The 16,694-nt window shown below is 47.8% G+C and overlaps 1 protein-coding gene and 1 long non-coding RNA gene across 2 annotated transcripts; one reads left to right on the top strand and one right to left on the bottom strand.

Annotated features, from left to right (window-relative positions):
* Positions 1–1,073: 1,073 nt before the first annotated feature.
* On the bottom strand, positions 1,074–13,421 carry LOC142014976 (interferon-induced very large GTPase 1-like). The gene is made up of 3 exons (XM_074998307.1): positions 13,014–13,421; positions 11,887–11,958; positions 1,074–7,086 (listed from the first exon to the last, which is right to left on the bottom strand). Exons 1-3 carry the CDS (start codon positions 13,288–13,290, stop codon positions 2,384–2,386), a joined length of 5,052 nt encoding a protein of 1,683 aa, XP_074854408.1. The 5' UTR covers positions 13,291–13,421; the 3' UTR covers positions 1,074–2,383.
* Positions 13,422–13,586: 165 nt separating this feature from the next.
* Positions 13,587–14,988, top strand: LOC142015019 (uncharacterized). The gene is made up of 3 exons (XR_012646080.1): positions 13,587–13,619; positions 13,838–13,906; positions 14,491–14,988. It is a non-coding gene; the product is annotated as an uncharacterized LOC142015019 (long non-coding RNA).
* Positions 14,989–16,694: the final 1,706 nt, after the last annotated feature.

Genomic DNA, 16,694 nt, shown 5'->3' on the forward strand with positions numbered 1-16,694 from the left:
AAATGGCTGTGAAACGACATGATCCTCTGTCATTGATTTCATTACACGAGGACAACAGTGGTCCTCAATTTGACTTCAACAATGTGAAAGTCATAGGATGAACAGGATTTAGGCAAGGAAGGGAGTTTCTAAAGGCGTGGTTTTCCAGAAATGACTCAATTAACCAGCACATCGACCTAGACCCCGTGTTCGAACCCATGAGGTTGAGGGATAATAGAAAAAGAACAATCAATGAGAACATGGTCAACGATGACTGGTTGGTTGAAATTCAAGGCCACAAGTAACCAATCAAAATCAACCACTGGCTACGGTCACGCAAAAAGACTATATAAAGACCTGTCTCGGAGGACTTTTCACCAAATCTACTGCACACTGACGACATTGCCTCGATTGATAATGAAACGTTTGCAACCAAATTGCCAAGCTCGATGAACATCCAGACACCAAACTGAACACCCCCCCCCCTGCCCCCGAGCTACCAATCTTCTCTTCTGTCTTACAACAACGATGGAATTCCAGAGGCCCTGGAATTACAGGCCAAGTTGCTTCTGCCGCTACAGACTTTGTTGTAAGTTTGCCTTACCCAAGCTGAGCTAAGAATTCTCCCAGGCTAACTACACTCCTCATCTGGCTAATATATCCTGGCTTGTTTGGGAAAGTCTCCACCGCATTGGGATAGACTCAGCCAGGCCCATAGGCCTAGCAAGCATTAGGAGCGTGACCTGAAGAACAGCTTCAAGAGGTTTTGGGCAGAGGGATGGCTAGCAAGGGGCTTGGCATTGTGAACAAAGACAAGCTGTCCTGGTTCAAAGAGGACTTCTTCATAAGCAGACAGAGTTGTTTCAGTTAGGCTGCAAACAGCTAGCTCCTGAATTTTGGCTGACCACTTAGATTAAAAAGAGGGTAACTGTATTACTGCTGTTGTGGGTAGATGCAGAGATAATGGCTTGTTGTTTGAGTGACAAAGATGTTAACCTCTGCAACGCTTTAGTTCAGCTTTATTGAGACAATGTCTGCTTGTCATGTCTCTTGCCACATGATACATCCATTAAGGTGAATATTTAATCATACATTTAATTAGTTGGCTAAAGTGCACGTACAAAAACACCTTTCCGAAGTTCTTCCCCCAATAGGCGTGGGTCTTGGGGAGGCCCTGATTCTTGATCTGGATTTGAACCACCTATAAAGACATTGTGGATGCTTAATGAACCTCTTTCTTAATTTCTCAAATGCATCTTTGTTCATAGCCACACACACGCTCTTCCCACCCTTGGCACTGTGGGGCACATTTCCCTCCTCCTCCCACAGGTGTTGCCCCACCTCAAGCCGATAGCTGCACAGTGTGTTCCAGGTTCTTTAGTGGGCTCTGTCATGACAGCCTTGAGCATTCTATAAAGCTGCTGACCTATGGGGTCACCTTTGTGGTGGAGAAGCAAGAGCCCACCCGTTTTTCAGTTCTGTTCGTCTTTGCCAGCTGCTCAGTGGCAGGGCTTGGTCAGTAAGAGGGATATTTGAAGCTGAACCCAGCAAATAACGGCATCACCATTGCTGGTGGTTTTCTTGGCATGGAAGTAATACGAGGGTGGAAGACCAAAACACTCTGAACCATGTTTGTCAAGGAATGCCACTCAATGGCTGTCTGCCAGCAATGGACATAAACTGAATATGTAGCTGAATATCTCCTGAAGAAGGTAGCCAAATGAGAATCCATAAGACCGGCCACAATGGGTCAGACCAAAGGTCCGTCTAGCCCGTTATCCTGTCTTCCAAGAGCGGCCAATGCCACATGCCCCAGAAGGAGTGAACAGAAGAGGTAATCATCAAGTGATCCTTCTCCTGTCATCCATTTCCAGCCTCTGATGAACAGAGGCGAGGGACACAATTCCTACCCATCCTGGCTAACAGCCATCGATGGAAATAACCTCCATGAATTTATCCAGCTCTGTTTTGAACCCTGTGAAAGTCTTGGTCTTCACAACATCCTCTGGCGAGGAGTTCCACAGGCTGGCCATGCGCTGCGTGAAGAAAAACTTCCTTTTGTTTGTTTTAAACTGGCTACCCAATAATTTCATTTGGTGACCCCTAGTCCTTATGTTATGAGAACTAGTAAATAACTTTTCCTTCTTTGCTTTTGTCCGTATTTATCATGATTTTGTAGACTGATATCATATCCCCCCGCCCCGCTTAGTCTTCTGTTTTCTAAGCCAAAAAGTACCCATCTTTTTAATCTGTCTTCATATGGCACCTGCAAGTAGACCACATCCCTTTGGCATTTGCTATCATGATGATTTTCAAACACTAGAGAAACTACACATGCATAAGAAGCGAGATTATTTCATTCTGTGAACAAAATCCTACTGGCATTTCCCATATGTCCACCCCCTTACAAAGACACTGGGCTGGTTTGTTGTTTGATGTTAAATGCTTTCTCTAAGCTCTCCAGCGCCTTCTCCTTGGTGATTTTTTTCCAAATCTGCGGCAGATTGGCTGGTTTAGCATTGTATTTCTTAGCAAACTTATAGTTGAACCTGTTGAAAACAAACTTCCAGTAGTCAGAAGTGTCGCTGCTGGGATCGGGTTGGATGCGCCAGTCTGGGTAATACCTTCTGTAATCTTTGTAAGGATGAAATTTGGCTTCCGTTTCTGAGTTGCTAAAGACGGCATTGGAAACCACGTCAGAAGAGCACAAGGAGTACTCCAGCATTCTTGTCCGCCTGTTTTTGCACTGCCCTAATCCCTGAGGCCGATGGACTGTGGCAAAGTGTTCCATGTGATCCACACCGCCGGCTTCACAGGGAACCTTACAGAACGGGCACTGCTTCCCACAGCCGAACACTAAATTGAAGATCTCATCCTGGGGCTTCACAGACAGGTTGGAGAGTTTGGATTCAAATTTCATCACTTCAAATTCAGCTAAAATTTCTTTTTCTAGCTTCGGAAGAATAACCTGAACGTCAGCAGAAAACTGGACAGCGTTTGCTGTGTTTTTAAACTGCACTGCAGCGAGATGATCCCTGGAAATCACCAAGTCACTCTGCAATGCTGCACAAAACTCGCCTAAAAAGTCACAGACTGTGCTAGCGTTTTTGCCACAGTGAGACTCCAGAATCTCCATGACTTTCATTATTATTTCAGACAGAATCTTTTGTTCCAGGTTTTGCAACCGTCCTGGTTGTCTGTAGACATCTTGTAGGTAGCCTTCCACCCAGATTTTGACAAAACGGGCATAGTTATTAATGTATAAGATGTAGGTGTCAAAGTTCTCATATTTCAGCAGCTTCTTCAGGACTGTCAACTGGAAAAGGCTTCTATTTGTGTATTCAGCAGATTGCTCACTGTTGACAATGTCGTCCACTATTTCTAACCCAAGTCTGTTATTCATGTACTCCACCAGGGCAGGTTTGAGACACCAGTTACAAAAGTCCCTGGCCCTTGTTTGGCAGGAATCCCTCCCCAGGTAAAGATTTTTAAACGTGGAGAGATACTGAGGTTTCAGTTTCTCCAGATACTCTTCAGGGTCATTTTCTTTGAGGAAGTTTGCTTGCACCTTCTCTAGTAAAGGAACTGCTTCCCCTAAAATGTGAAGCTTCAAGTCGAATTTAAAGCAAGCACTCGTGTAAAGTTTCTGAACCTCTGGCTCTTGAAGCCGCTCATTGATCATCTTCAACAGCCTTCTGCAGTAAATTTCATGATAGTCCTCTTGGGAGTCTGCGATGCTTTCAATGTAATCCCTGCACTGTTCCTTCAGTGACTTAACGAGTTCTTCTGTCTTAAGCCAGCATTCCTGCGTGAACCATTCACTCAGAGCCTTAGTCCATGGTAAATCTAAATACTCTTTTTTCATAACGAAAGCTTGTGTTGCACAATTCAGTAAGTTGACGTGTTCCTGTAGGTTTAGACCAGGTGACTTCTCTTGTTTGGCCAGCTCCTCCCTCAGCAACAAATCAACGTCTTGATAAATTTGCTTTTCATCCAAATAGTTGAGCCGTATTTTTGACACTGTCTCACTCCACATATCCTCAAACTCCGTCTCCAGTTCCTTGTTGTCTACTTTGTTCTTTCTCATTTTACAGTCTTCCAAAAGAATGTCCAGTTCACCTTCGACTGTTTTCAGGCACATTGTCTGAATCGTGTTTTTCTTTCGCCATCCTTCACTGGCTGTCACCAGATTGGAACAAATGGCACGTGAATTACTGTAATTTTTTTGCGATAGCGGAGATGAATGCCTAACAAAATGTTGCATATCCTCTCTTCTCAGTGTCAGCTTTGCTGCTGCGCTTTCAATCCGGTCCCAAATCCTGTTCGATTCATGGCTCAGTTTCTCCTCAGTCTCACTTGTTAAGTTGGTCAGGACACAAGCATCAAATTGGTCAGGGAGTTGATTCTGTAAGAAGGTTTGTTTTTTATTTACCCACAGGTTCATCTCCTTGCGGAAGTTCCATTCGCACGTTACAGACGTGACAGAGATCTTGGTGTAGGCTTCGGTTGTGGATGGGTTTCTAAAGCTGAAGAGGAAGTTCTCATGTTTCAGAGCATTCCACAGACTGTTCACCCATTCAACAAACAGGGGCATGTCTTTGGGACAGCTGTGAGGTGAATATTGCCTTGCAATCTCAAATAAGCACTTTTTTAGCCCACAAACACTCTCACTGTACCCAGTGTTCACAGGGGACATCGGAGGATCTTCCTGCCATAGGCTAGGGATGTACCAATTGTGTTTCTCTGGATCATAGTCCATAATGTCAGAAACCGTCATTTCCTTCTGTAGATTTTCCATCCATGCTGCCGCCTTGATCCTTTCATTCAGCAGCTCCACAAGGTATTTCCCATCCCTCATGTTTTGTTCATAGGTGGCTACATCCCGAACGTTCTGATGCACAAATTGGCAGATGGGCTTGTGCCCCATTTTCTTCATTCTGAGAAGCGCATGGACCGCAATTTGCAGAACACCCTGCGTTTCGGTGACGTTCTCCGTGATCATGTTAACGAGGGTGATGTCGCTCAGTCCAATCACCAGGGTGGCCAGCTCATTGTCATGTGCATAACTATCCTCCAGCGTGGCCAGCTCAGAGGCTTTCAAACCTTCTGTGTCTATCACCAGGATGAAATCATAATCCAGCTCCTGCTGAAAGTTCTCCGCCACTTTGATGAGTGTCATGAAGGCTCCTCGCGTACATTGGCCGCTGCTCACTGCCAACTGCAGGCCGAACATGGTGTTGAGGAGGGTGGATTTCCCCATGCCTTGCACTCCCAGCACAGTTATAACCAACATATTGGACTGTCCGCCCACCTTGGCATGGAGCTCAGTCAGAACATCCGTCACCCACTGCAGTGGGATGTTGGATGCATCCCCATCCAGCAGCTCCACGGGAAACCCTTCCAGCATCAGGTCAGCTGCTAACCTGGGGAAGTGAAGGAATTTCCTTTGAATTTTCGCCAGTTTGCCTTCCTTCACCATGGAGTGTTCAGCCTCGTAGAACTGTCCCAACTCTCGTAGAAAATGCTGTACTCCGAGGGAACTGCCAGAGATGGATTCATCCAGTTCTGCTACCTTTTGTTGCTTGGGCTGTGGGTTATGGAGGTTCCCCCTAGCCATACAATCTAGATGAAATGTCATGAATTTCAGGAAGTATTGTATTTCCATTTGAGACAGAGTTCCTATTCCATCGATAAATTTAGTCAAGCCATCAGTAAGGTCATGCTTATTTTGCCGGCTACGTAACTCCAACCATTTCTCTTTCAGCCTAGATATATATTCTTCCGTGGGCGTATCCCCTTGTTCTTTCAGTCGGCAAATTTCTCTTTCCACTTTGCTTAACCTCTTCCATAGATCCCCTTGCAATTTCAGCGATTGCCTCTTGTAACTTCCAACTTCTTTTATTTCTGCCATGATGTCTTTAACGCGGTTACTTGCGCTCTGACATTCCTCACGGTCCTCATCCACATGGAATCCCAACTCCTGTGCAATCACAGCCATGTCTTCCATACTCATGTCCTTCTGATGGTCATTCATTATACTTCCGATAATAGAACACAACTTTTCCATGAACTCTTCTTTGTTTTCCCCAATCTCTTTTTCTAGAACATGTGGTTTACTCAGTTTCAGGGCTGGCGCGAGTTTGTGAAGGACTTCCTGTGTTTCACTCCGTTTGCCAGATTCATGATGGAGGATGAAGTAGTATTTAGTTGCCGATCCCTGCAGAGATGATAACAGCACGTATTCCCGCTCACTGATGCGCTCGGTAACTATGAACACAGCTGAGGAGACCATGGTTAAAAATCTAAACTGCAGCCAGTGGGACTCAACATCTCCACGCAAATTTGTAAATGCCACAGGTTCTGGGAAAAGATCTGAGTTCTCCTTCCCACCAGGGAAATACCAGGCAATCTCGACCAGCCCATCTGCCATTTCCCGAGGGATGTTCCCAGTCTCCATGTCCCGATGGACAAAGAAATCATGGTGCTGCTGGGAGGGGCTGAGAACCTCGTTGAGGAGCTGGGACTTGGAGAAGCTGCAGCTCCCCAGCCGCACAAAGGAAACGGTTGGCATTTTGATGAGCACAAGGCTCTCCTCCCTGAACCCTCTGCTCTCTGCCAGGGAGTGCGACCTATACTTCTTCACAATGTCCCTCATGGCCCACAGCATTAGGGTGCACCTGGGGGTGTCGAGGGCGGGCAGCAGCAGAGGCAGGGCAAACTGGCACGTGGACATTTTGGACAGGAGCTCCTGCTGTAGGAAACTGTCTGAGCAAAGCAGAACGGCACAGAGAACATCCAGGGGGTGCAGGGAAGCTTTAGACTCCATGGGGCTTTGATGAGGAACATCATCACCATCACCCTCTCCCCGCCTTGCCACACTGCTGGCTTGCTCCCCAGGTATGTCCTGCCCGAGGCTAGTGCTTCTGGCTGTGACATCCAGAGCCATGACCTTCCTCAGGAAATGCCACGGCAAATCCCCTAAGGTCTGAGGAGCCCTGTTCTGAAAACACTCTGGGTTTATTTCCTGGAGATCCCTCAGCCTCAGCTTCCTGCTTCTGTGCTGCTCCATCTTCAGCTTGGACAGGACACCCTGGAGCGCTCGCCTCGCTGCAGAAAGAGATTAGAGCATGAGCAGGTTTCATAATCCTTGTGGTATTAAATAGGTGTGTTTTGAATATGTTTAGTCTGACATTGTGGCAAACAAGGGTGGAGGGTAGCAGCTTCTTCTGGATGCTCCAGCCATTCAGTGAGCTAATGTCTTTTCTCAGTACTTGTTAACTCGTTAGACCTAATTGCCTTGCCCGTAAGGGTTAAAAGCACAGACTGTGAGTCCGAGAGAGTCCTCTGGAACGCTAGGGGAGCAGGAAGTGAGTTGGCAGGAGCCCAGGGGAGCTTATGAAAACAGGGTGTGTGCTCCAGGCCTGCAGGAAGGATTCCAAGGTTTACCAGGCAGATTAGCAGAGTACAGAACGTGCAGTAACCAGCAGGTTCTCAGGGGCCCCCTCTCTCCTACCCCACCTTCCACCATTCCACCCCTCAGCCGTTGCTCCAGGCACGCTCACCCTAGCTGTGCAGAGCAGAGGGGGGAGCGCTGTGCTTCGGGTGCCCCTGCCTCTGTACCCCATCTCTGACAAGTGGGGGGGAGCGACGCAGCCGCTCTGGGGGACTGGAGTTGCAGCAAGCGTGCCGAGAAGAGGGGGGGGAGCTGAGGGGCTGCCTGCCCTGCCTGAGTGTCTCTCTCACTCGCACACGCTGTCCTGCCAGTCTGTGTGTGTCTTTCTCTCTCACACACACCACACACACACTGTCCTGCCTATCTGAGTGTGTCCTTCTCTTTCTCTCTCCCTGTATCTCTCTCACACACATTGTCCTGCCAGTCTGTGTGTGTCATTCTCTCTCTTGCACAAACACACACTGTCCTGCCTATTTCTGTGTGTGTATTTTCTCTCACACATGCTGTCCTATCTGTGTGTGTGTGTCTCTCTCTCTCTCTCACACACACACACACACACACTAGCCTGCCTATATGAGTGCATCTCTCACACATGCACGCTGCCCTGCCTAGCTCTGTGTGTGTGTGAGACACTGCCCTGCCTAGCTGTCTGTGTGTGTGTGTGTGTGTGTGTGTGTGTGTCTCTCTCTCTCTCTCTCTCTCTCTCTCTCTCTCTGTCCCTCCCTCTCTGCTGCTGCCACATTCTCCTTGACTGAACTAACCCGGTCAGCTCTGGCCCTCCTCTTGACTGGGACTCCCTCCTTTCATGAGCCTGTATATTTAGACCCTCCTCTGGAACCCCCACTCATGTACCTGACGAAGTGGGTCTTTGCAAATGAACACTTGTGCTCCAATACATCTGTTAGTCTCTAAGGTGTCACAAGACTTCTCGTTGTTTTTGCGGATACAGACTAATGCAACGACCCCTCTGATGTTTTCAGTTTAGACATTATCAAAATCTAGTCCGTTGTTGGAATTCTCTCTGGAGATAGTGAATTGCCCATGGATGGCCTGGGAACAATAGATCTTTGTTCCACCGGGACCACTTAACCCACTCGCCACAGTGGCTCCTCCATTGTGTTTCCCAAAGCAGTTTCCCTTCCCTTGCCTCTGACCTCTGCTGCCCGCTCTTTGTTTTTCTCTTGACATTTTCGGGGGCTGCTAGAGAATGTGGCCTGGCTGTGCAGAACCTACTTCCCCTTTTGGGGCCAGTCCTAGCCCGGCTCCAGGTTACTGTGTTTCCCTGGGTGGAGGGATAGGTAGCAGCATCTGCAGCTGCAGGGAGAACTGGTTCTTGGAACAATCTGCATTCAGGGTGCACGGCTGTGAAAAGAGGGGCTGTAAAAATGTGGACAAGTTGGAGCTTGCCAAACCCGTCCCTGGTATCTATTAGTGACAGAGTCACCACCCACAGGTGGACTTGAACCTGCAACCTCTGGAGCTTAGTGCAGGAACCTCAACTGCTTGAGCTAAAAGCCAGCTGAGGCTGCAAAGGAGACTCATTGCTTGTTTGTGTAAGTGACCTAGGTACTATTCCATGGGACAGAGAACCAAAACTAGGTGTGTGAGTTACACGGGAAAGCTGAGGGTGAGGGTCTGTCCCACCCTGCCTGGAATGAACCAGCTGCACCTGAGAGAAGACACTTGATGGGGTAAACAAAACATTGCATCAATTAATTCCTCCCCGCAACTGTGAAATGGGTGAGCAGCCCTCACCCAGGTTGTGTCCACAGCCTGAGCCCCCTCCACACACTGGAGTCAGTGGAGCACTGTTTTATAATCCTGCATGGGGCGCCCAAATCCTAAGGATGGTCCTGTTCATTTTATTCATCTCATTTACAAAACGACTGTTAGTCGAGTGCTCCAACAGGCATTACACTCAGTCTCGCCTTTTCACATGTACATTCAAATAAGAAACAGTCAGATGCATTCACTGTCCAGGCAAGAAAATGGTTCCTCTACAATTAAACCCCATTCCCGCAGCCGATAGACTGCAGACAGCTGAAAAAACAGGCCTGCTCCACCCCTAGTTTCTGCTTTGCTCTGCAGTTTGCTTCCCGAAGTGCACTTACAACAGCCAGCCACCGCTGCTGCTAAGCCCGAGTGCTATATCCATTGGAGTCACCGAGTTTAGGAAGAAACTGCATGAAACACAGACAGCTTGCAGCAGTGGCAGGGTTTCCATTTTTCTCTATCGCACAGAGCTAGCTACAACCAACCAAAAGCGGGTGGGCTAACCTGTAATAATCTAACTCAGTTACTATAACAACAAGATCTGCCACAATCACAATCCAATACGCAACCAAAACAGTCCGAGTTCGCCTTCTAGGCCCAGACCACCTCTGCACACACACAGAGCCAGACAGGAAAAGGGAAACCAGCTACCTTTAAAGGGACAGGCTCTGTTTTACTTCACTTTCCCAAAGCCCATATTTACTGCAACACAGTCAAAGTGAACGTGACGAGGGTCACCTCTTCAGTTAAGGAGAGATGCGTATTCATGCCTGCAATAAGGGCAGAGAAATGTGGGGTATTACCTGTCACACTGACCCATTTCTGGGGTATCCTGACTCTTTGTTTGCTGGTGTTTTACCAGTGTATAGTGTAAGGGATGATCCAGGGTAAATCTTTGCCACGACAGCAAAAAATCCCATCAACTCAAACCAGCTGGGTCTTGTCCTTATTTTTCCCGGACCTGAGAATCTTCCAGCAAAAACACAGAAAATGTTTCTCACTCGTCCCTCATTCCAGCCATGAGAATCGCTGGGCCTGGACTATGCTTTGCATGCCAGCTGCCATCTGGTAAACTGACAGTAAGTCGTGGGCTGAGTGACTGATGGTACCAGAGGTACCACCCATGGGAGTTCTGACTGGAGGAGGCCCTGGCTGCACCGATTGGTCAGGCTACGCTATTTAAGCCAGGTACAGGAAGTTGTCTGTGCAATTAGGTGAATTCCTGGCTGGCAGTTATGTCTTTGTCTTCTTCCCAGGCTCTTGAACCCAGTTTTCCTGCCTTGCTCCAGGTTCCTGCCTTCCTGACAATATTACCTAATTTTTCCATCCACAGGCGGAATAAATTTTGTTATGGGCACTGAAGCATGTGTGGATGTGCACCACCCATAGAAACACAGGGGCCCAGCTGTGAGTGCTCTGCGAATCAGCTGGGTGGCATCTGAATCTCTGTCTGGGTGGCCGGACAAGTTCTTCACTTCCTGCCCTGTTCACGATGTCAGTTCATGATCTATGACTCTAGTTCTGGCCTGACCCTTGGCTTGACTCCCATCCCTGGCCCTGCTGTGACCACTAATTCTGATTGCCCACGTCCTGGTCCTGGTGCAGACATGAAGTCTCTTCCCAGTTTCTTTCCTAGCTGGGTTCCAGCCCCACGGAAATGACAGCTTTAAGCCCATTAAGGTCTAGGCTTTCATCAGCTTTCACAAGGGGGACTCGGTCACCTAACCGTTAGCCAACTTCTCAGTACCCCTGCCGTACACAAAACCTTGGCTCAGCAGTTGCCTTATGCCAGAAGTGCCTCAAATCCCTGAGGAGCCCAAGTTCCCACCAGTAAAGTCCCTGAGTCAGCTAAGTTTCAGCAGCTGGACATGCGTGGGAACAGTTACGTCTTGCCACCACCCAGAAGCTTTGTGCCTAACTTATCCAAGCCTTGGTAGGACTCACCGACCAGGCATTCCCTTGTCTAGCTAACAGTGGTTCCCAACCATTTCGAGACAGCGACTCAATTTGACAATTCAGTAAGACTTTGTGACCCAAGGCAATTCAAAACTGGTGGGAGGTTCTCCCCTGGGAAAAACAAAATTATAAATCTTGATTTTACCTTGCTGCCGCCAGGCTTAAACCACTCACAACCCCAAGATGCCCCACGGCTGCCTCACATGAGCATCACTGCTGCTCCCCCACTGGGTCCTTCACTGGGTCACCACCTACTGCCACCTCCTCTGAGCAGCTCTCCTCAGCCCTCCTACTCCCTTTCAGTTCCCTGCCCTGCCACACTGAAATGGGACTCAGTTTAATTAGTTTCATAGCCAGTTGCCTCCTGCAAACCAATAAAATTGAGTTCCATGTCAGCACGGCATGACAGGGACTGGGAGCCAAAGGAGTGAGTGGTGGAAGTGGAGGGAGCCACACGTAGCTTGGAGCCGCCCAGCTGGTGAGCCTTAGAAAATCTAATGGCAGCCCATAGGTTGGGAATCCCTGAGCTAAAGCATGTCTACTGGAGCAAAGCTCTTGTTATGCTTAATACCTCGTCGTTAGCTCGCTCTCTTAGGATACAGAAGATACCAGTTCAATTCTCACTCTGTCACAGGCCCTGTTGGCTAACATTGTCAGGAATCAAGTCACACTGAATAATATTTCAGAAATGTGTTTAACTATCGAGGCAAAAGAGGACTACCTACCTTCAAGGAGAGCTTTCTCCTCCAACTCTGGAACTTGCTGAGTGTCTGATTCTGGTTTAGCATTTAAAGCATCTAGCAATGAAAATCAGAGAGAGAAACACTGGGTTTAGATAATCTCTATTCATTCTCTATGGACCTGGGTGTGTGTCTGTGCATTTTCCCTGCATCTTTGAGTTGCTTAGGAATAATGTGACTAAGCACAGTTCTATATTCCAGGAAAATAAACTGGCAAAAAGAGGTTGAAATAGGGAGGCCGAATCTTCCAGCAGAAGGCTACACCGTTATTTTTGTCCCACGAAAGCTCATCACCTAATAAATTATCTTGCTAGTCTTTCAAGTGCTACTTGACTGCTTTTTGTTTTGACATTACTATTTGGTAAGTCAGAGTTGGACCCACACCACCTCACTCAACTGAAATTGAAACTTTACAAAAATGTGATTAAAAGTTCAATAAGTTTCAAATAACAGATCAGAAGGGCAAAAAGACAATAAGAAAAATAGGCGTGATAGGGCATATCTAACCAGCAGCATTAATTCAAAATAAGCAATTCCAGAAGAGATTTTCCAGCATAGCTTATTTTGAAATAAAGGTGCTGCACACAAAATGCATTCAAAATAGCTGAGCACTATTTCAAAGCAGAACCTCCAAAAACAATAGAACCCATTTTGAAGCAGAGCCACTGGATATACCGTGGCTCATATGAAAACAGGCTCCATTCCCTGTCTACAGAGCTCCTGTTTCAAAAGCGGCGCTATTCCACATACAATGAGGCTTACCAATGTGGAAGTAAACTGTCTGCTATTTTGAAATAGCAGTTGCATCGCGTAGACACTTGCAAAGTTAATTCAAAATAATGGCCATTATTTGGAAGTAACTCTGCTGGGTAGACCTACCCTTACACAGGAAGGTCAGTGAGCACGTGAGGCATAAAGAGGTAAGTGGTGCTACTCCGCCTCCTTCCAGACCTTTGCAGAAACACATTGAGAGAAAACCACGAGCAAGGAAAGAAACCGCAGCTCGGGGGGGCCTGCAGGGAGCTCTTGTTTGTGGAGGCAGAAATGGAAGCAAATCTAGAAAGAAGACTATGGAGGGATTGCAGCTGGATTTCCAGAGTTTTGCCTCTTACCATTTCCTGTGGCCTTGGCAAGTTTCTCTGCTAAATCCCTCTGGTTTACTGACTTCAACGCTTCTACAGTCACCTCCACCGCGTAATCCTCCTGGTAGTAGCTGATCAGTGTCTCAGTGAGGTCGATGGCATCTGCTTTCTTCAGTGTCCCCCAGCAGATATTTTCATAGTCCTCCTTCAGTGGCATTCCGCGCAGTTTGAACTTGAACTTCTTCAGGTCATCTTCCTCCAGGTCTTCCAGGGTCCCCAGCAGATGATCCTTCAGGGTCTTCGCCATGCTACCTCCTCAGAGGCACACGGAGACCTCCATGCAGCCAGGCCAGGGCAGAGGGAGTCAGGAAACAGTTGCGTGCACACGCTGGGCAGGTTCTTACTGTGGTTCCGGAGGCCTGAGAGGCTGTTTGGTTAAAGAGCAAAACAAAGAGCAGAGAGAGGCAAAACGAAACTAGAGCTCTGTGGCATGAGGCTGAGTGCAACGCCCCTGCTCCTCCCTCCACATAACCAGCACTGTGCCTGTGAGTAACATCCCCCTGCAAATCCCAAAGCCCTCCTCTGACTCCCAGGCTCCATTCTGCTGACACCTCTTTGTGTAACCCACATGCCTAGGTGCGGTTTGCCGTCCCATGCAGGAGCAACCAGCCCACTGACATGCAGGGAAAGCAATGAGTCTCCTCCAGCCTTTGCAGAGCCTCAACTAACCTTTAGCTCAAATTGTAGACTCATGTACTAATCTCTAGAGGTCCCAGGTTCAAATCTGCTTGTGGGTGGGTACCTTTGCACCAAGATGATGTCTGTATAATGATTCTCAACCTCCCTATTATCAGAGCAGTAGCTGTCTTATGCTGTATCTTCGAGAACAACAAGAAGTCCTGGAGCACCTTATAGACTAACAGGTATGTTGAATAGTAACAAAGAGGAAGCCGTGCTAGTCTATACACTATCAAAACAAAAAGCAGTCAAGTAGCACTTTAAAGATGAGCAAAATGGTTTATTAGCTGAGCTTTCGTGGGTCTGGCCCACGAAAGCTCAGCTAATAAACCATTTTGCTCATCTTTAAAGTGCTACTTGACTGCTTTTTACTAACAGGTATGTGGAGCATAAGCTGTTGTGGGCCTAGACCCGCTTCATCAGATGCATGAGTGGGCGGGAGGGGTTCAAAGGAATATTTAAAGAGCGGGGCTCCAGTAAAAGGGAGGGCCAGAGCTGATAAGGTCTATTCAGTCAGGGTGGGAATGGCTCATTATTAGTAGTGTACATCAAGAGAGGAGAAAACAAGTCAGATCAGTCAGGGGGGATGTGGCCCATTGTCAGATTCGAATGTGGAGGTGTGAACATCCAGAGCAGAGAAGCTGCTTTTGTAAGGGGCCAGCCACTCCCCGTCTCTGTTTAATCCTTGGTTGGTGGAGTCAAATTTGCAAATGAATTGCAGCTCAGAGATTTCTCTCCCCATTTGATTTTTGAAATTTCTTTGTTTCAGAGCTGTCACCCTTAAATCTGCCACTGAGTGTCCACGGAGACTGAAGTGGTCCCCCACCGGCTTCTGTACATTACCATTCCTGATGTCTGATTTACGTCCATTTATTCTTTTACGGAGAGACTGTCCAGTCTGGCCAATGTAAATTGCAGTGGGGCATTGCCGGCACATGATGGCACATATTATATTAGTAGATGTGCAAGTAAAGGAGCCCCTGATGGTGTGGTTGATGTGATGATCTCACTGGTGTAGATATGTGAGCAGCGTTGGCAGTGAGGTTTGTTGCAGGGATTGGTTCCAGGTTTAGAGTTACTGTGTTGTGATCTATAGTGGCTGGTGAGGATTTGTTTAAGGTTGATAGGCTGTAGGCAAGGACAGGCCTGCCTCCCAAGGTCTGTGAGAGTGAAGGATCATTGTCCAGGATGGGTCGCAGATCACTGACGATGCATTGGAGAGGCTTTACCTGGGGGCTGTATGTGGTGGCCAGAGGTGTTCTCATATTTTCCTTGCAAGGCCTGTCTTGTAGCAGGTGGCTTCTGGGTACCTGTCTGGCTCTGTTTCCTCACTTCCTTAGGTGGGTATTGTAGTTTGAGGAAAGCTTGGTAAAGGTCTTGTCGATGTTTGTCTCTGTCTGACAGATTGGCGCAAATACGGTTGTACCTTAGTGCCTGGCTATATACAATGGATTGTGTAGTGTGCCATGGAGGGAAGCCAGAAGCGTGTAGATCAGCATAGCGGTCTGTTGGTTTTCGGTATAAGGTGGTATTTATGTGGCCATCGCTTATCTGTATTACTATTATTACTCCTTTTCCTCCTCCTTTGAGCTATCATGGTACATAAAGACGCTGGTGATAAGCAGCTCATTTTGCCTCTCTCATGCACAAGTTTTTCACTATGGATTTTAGTGACATGACTCCTGATTTATGTCAGCGTGATGGAGAGGGGCGTCATGCTCCAGGAAGCTTTGGAGGCTGGTGAATCTTCTTAAGTCACTGCCAAAAATACAGCAGAAAGGAAAGATTTTTTTAGAGGAAACTACAGGTTGAACCTCTGTAATCCAGAACTCTCTCACCCAGCAGACTCTATAATCCGTGCGTGGTTTTAGTTAGCTGGACAACCACTCATCCTGGATGTGGCCAAGTTTCCCATGGTCCCATAAAGTTAGTTCACAGCCACCAGTCCTGGCTCTGTGTTCTGTGGTGTTATTTAGCAGTGATTTACCCTAAATGTCTTCTAGGAGCCCAGTCGGCAGTGGAAGTGTTGGTCACGTGCGAGACAACATTGACCTCCCACGGTCCAGCAAATTTTCTCACCTGGCACCGGGCAGGCCCCGAGGGTGGCAGATAAGAGAGGTTCAACCTGTATGGAGTCTAAGTCCAGGTTTTGAACTTTACCCAAGACGTGAGCCTGTTCATCGCCACCCTGTTTTCTAAGAAGGTGGGGGGCGGTGAACATTTGCCGTTCGGAACCTGTGGAAGGAAGGTGCTGTGAAATCACCAGCACACGGTGCTCGCCAGGCAAGGTGTGCAGGGCCATAAAGAGCATAGTGCTGGGAGCTGTGCAAAGGTCAGCGAAACACAGACGGAGGCAATGACTTGACTTCCCTCACTGTGCTGGGTAACCAACAGGAGGTCCCTTTTGGTCTCTCCAAGACCCAGCCTTGCCTGTGAGGACACATACCAAAGGAGGTATTTGGGGATTGTTCCGCAGGGCAATCACTATGGACAATTTACTGACGTTAACATCATCTGGTCAGCAGAAATCCACAGAGCTCAGAGTTTTAGAAACAGACAGGCTGACAGACTCTCTGGGGGCAGCTACACTCGCAGGGTCGGTCTCCTGGGGTTCAATTTCTTGCGCTTAGTAGTGACGCCCCAACTCGAACTATCAGTTGACCCCGGCACGCCGCATTCCCATAAGCAGTAAGGGAGTTCAACAGGAGAGTTGCCATAGCTGGAATTGCATATCTACTAAGGGTTTTAAGGGCTCCTGCAGACCTGGTCTCAAGTGCTGCCCAACTGTGTAGCAGAGCAACCACAGCCCAGCACAAATGGCGACCTGCGTTTCTAGGGGTGGTGCACATCAGCCCTGGCCTCAGTGCGTATAACAAAATTTATTCCACTCATGGATGGAAAAAGTCAGAGGGAACACTGGTGAACAGCGAGATGTGTGGACTATGTCGGTCTGAAGGACTCTAGCTAAATGGT

This window comes from Carettochelys insculpta, chromosome 6 (genome assembly GCF_033958435.1).
Source record: "Carettochelys insculpta isolate YL-2023 chromosome 6, ASM3395843v1, whole genome shotgun sequence".
In the NCBI taxonomy this organism is placed as follows: Eukaryota; Metazoa; Chordata; order Testudines; family Carettochelyidae; genus Carettochelys; species Carettochelys insculpta.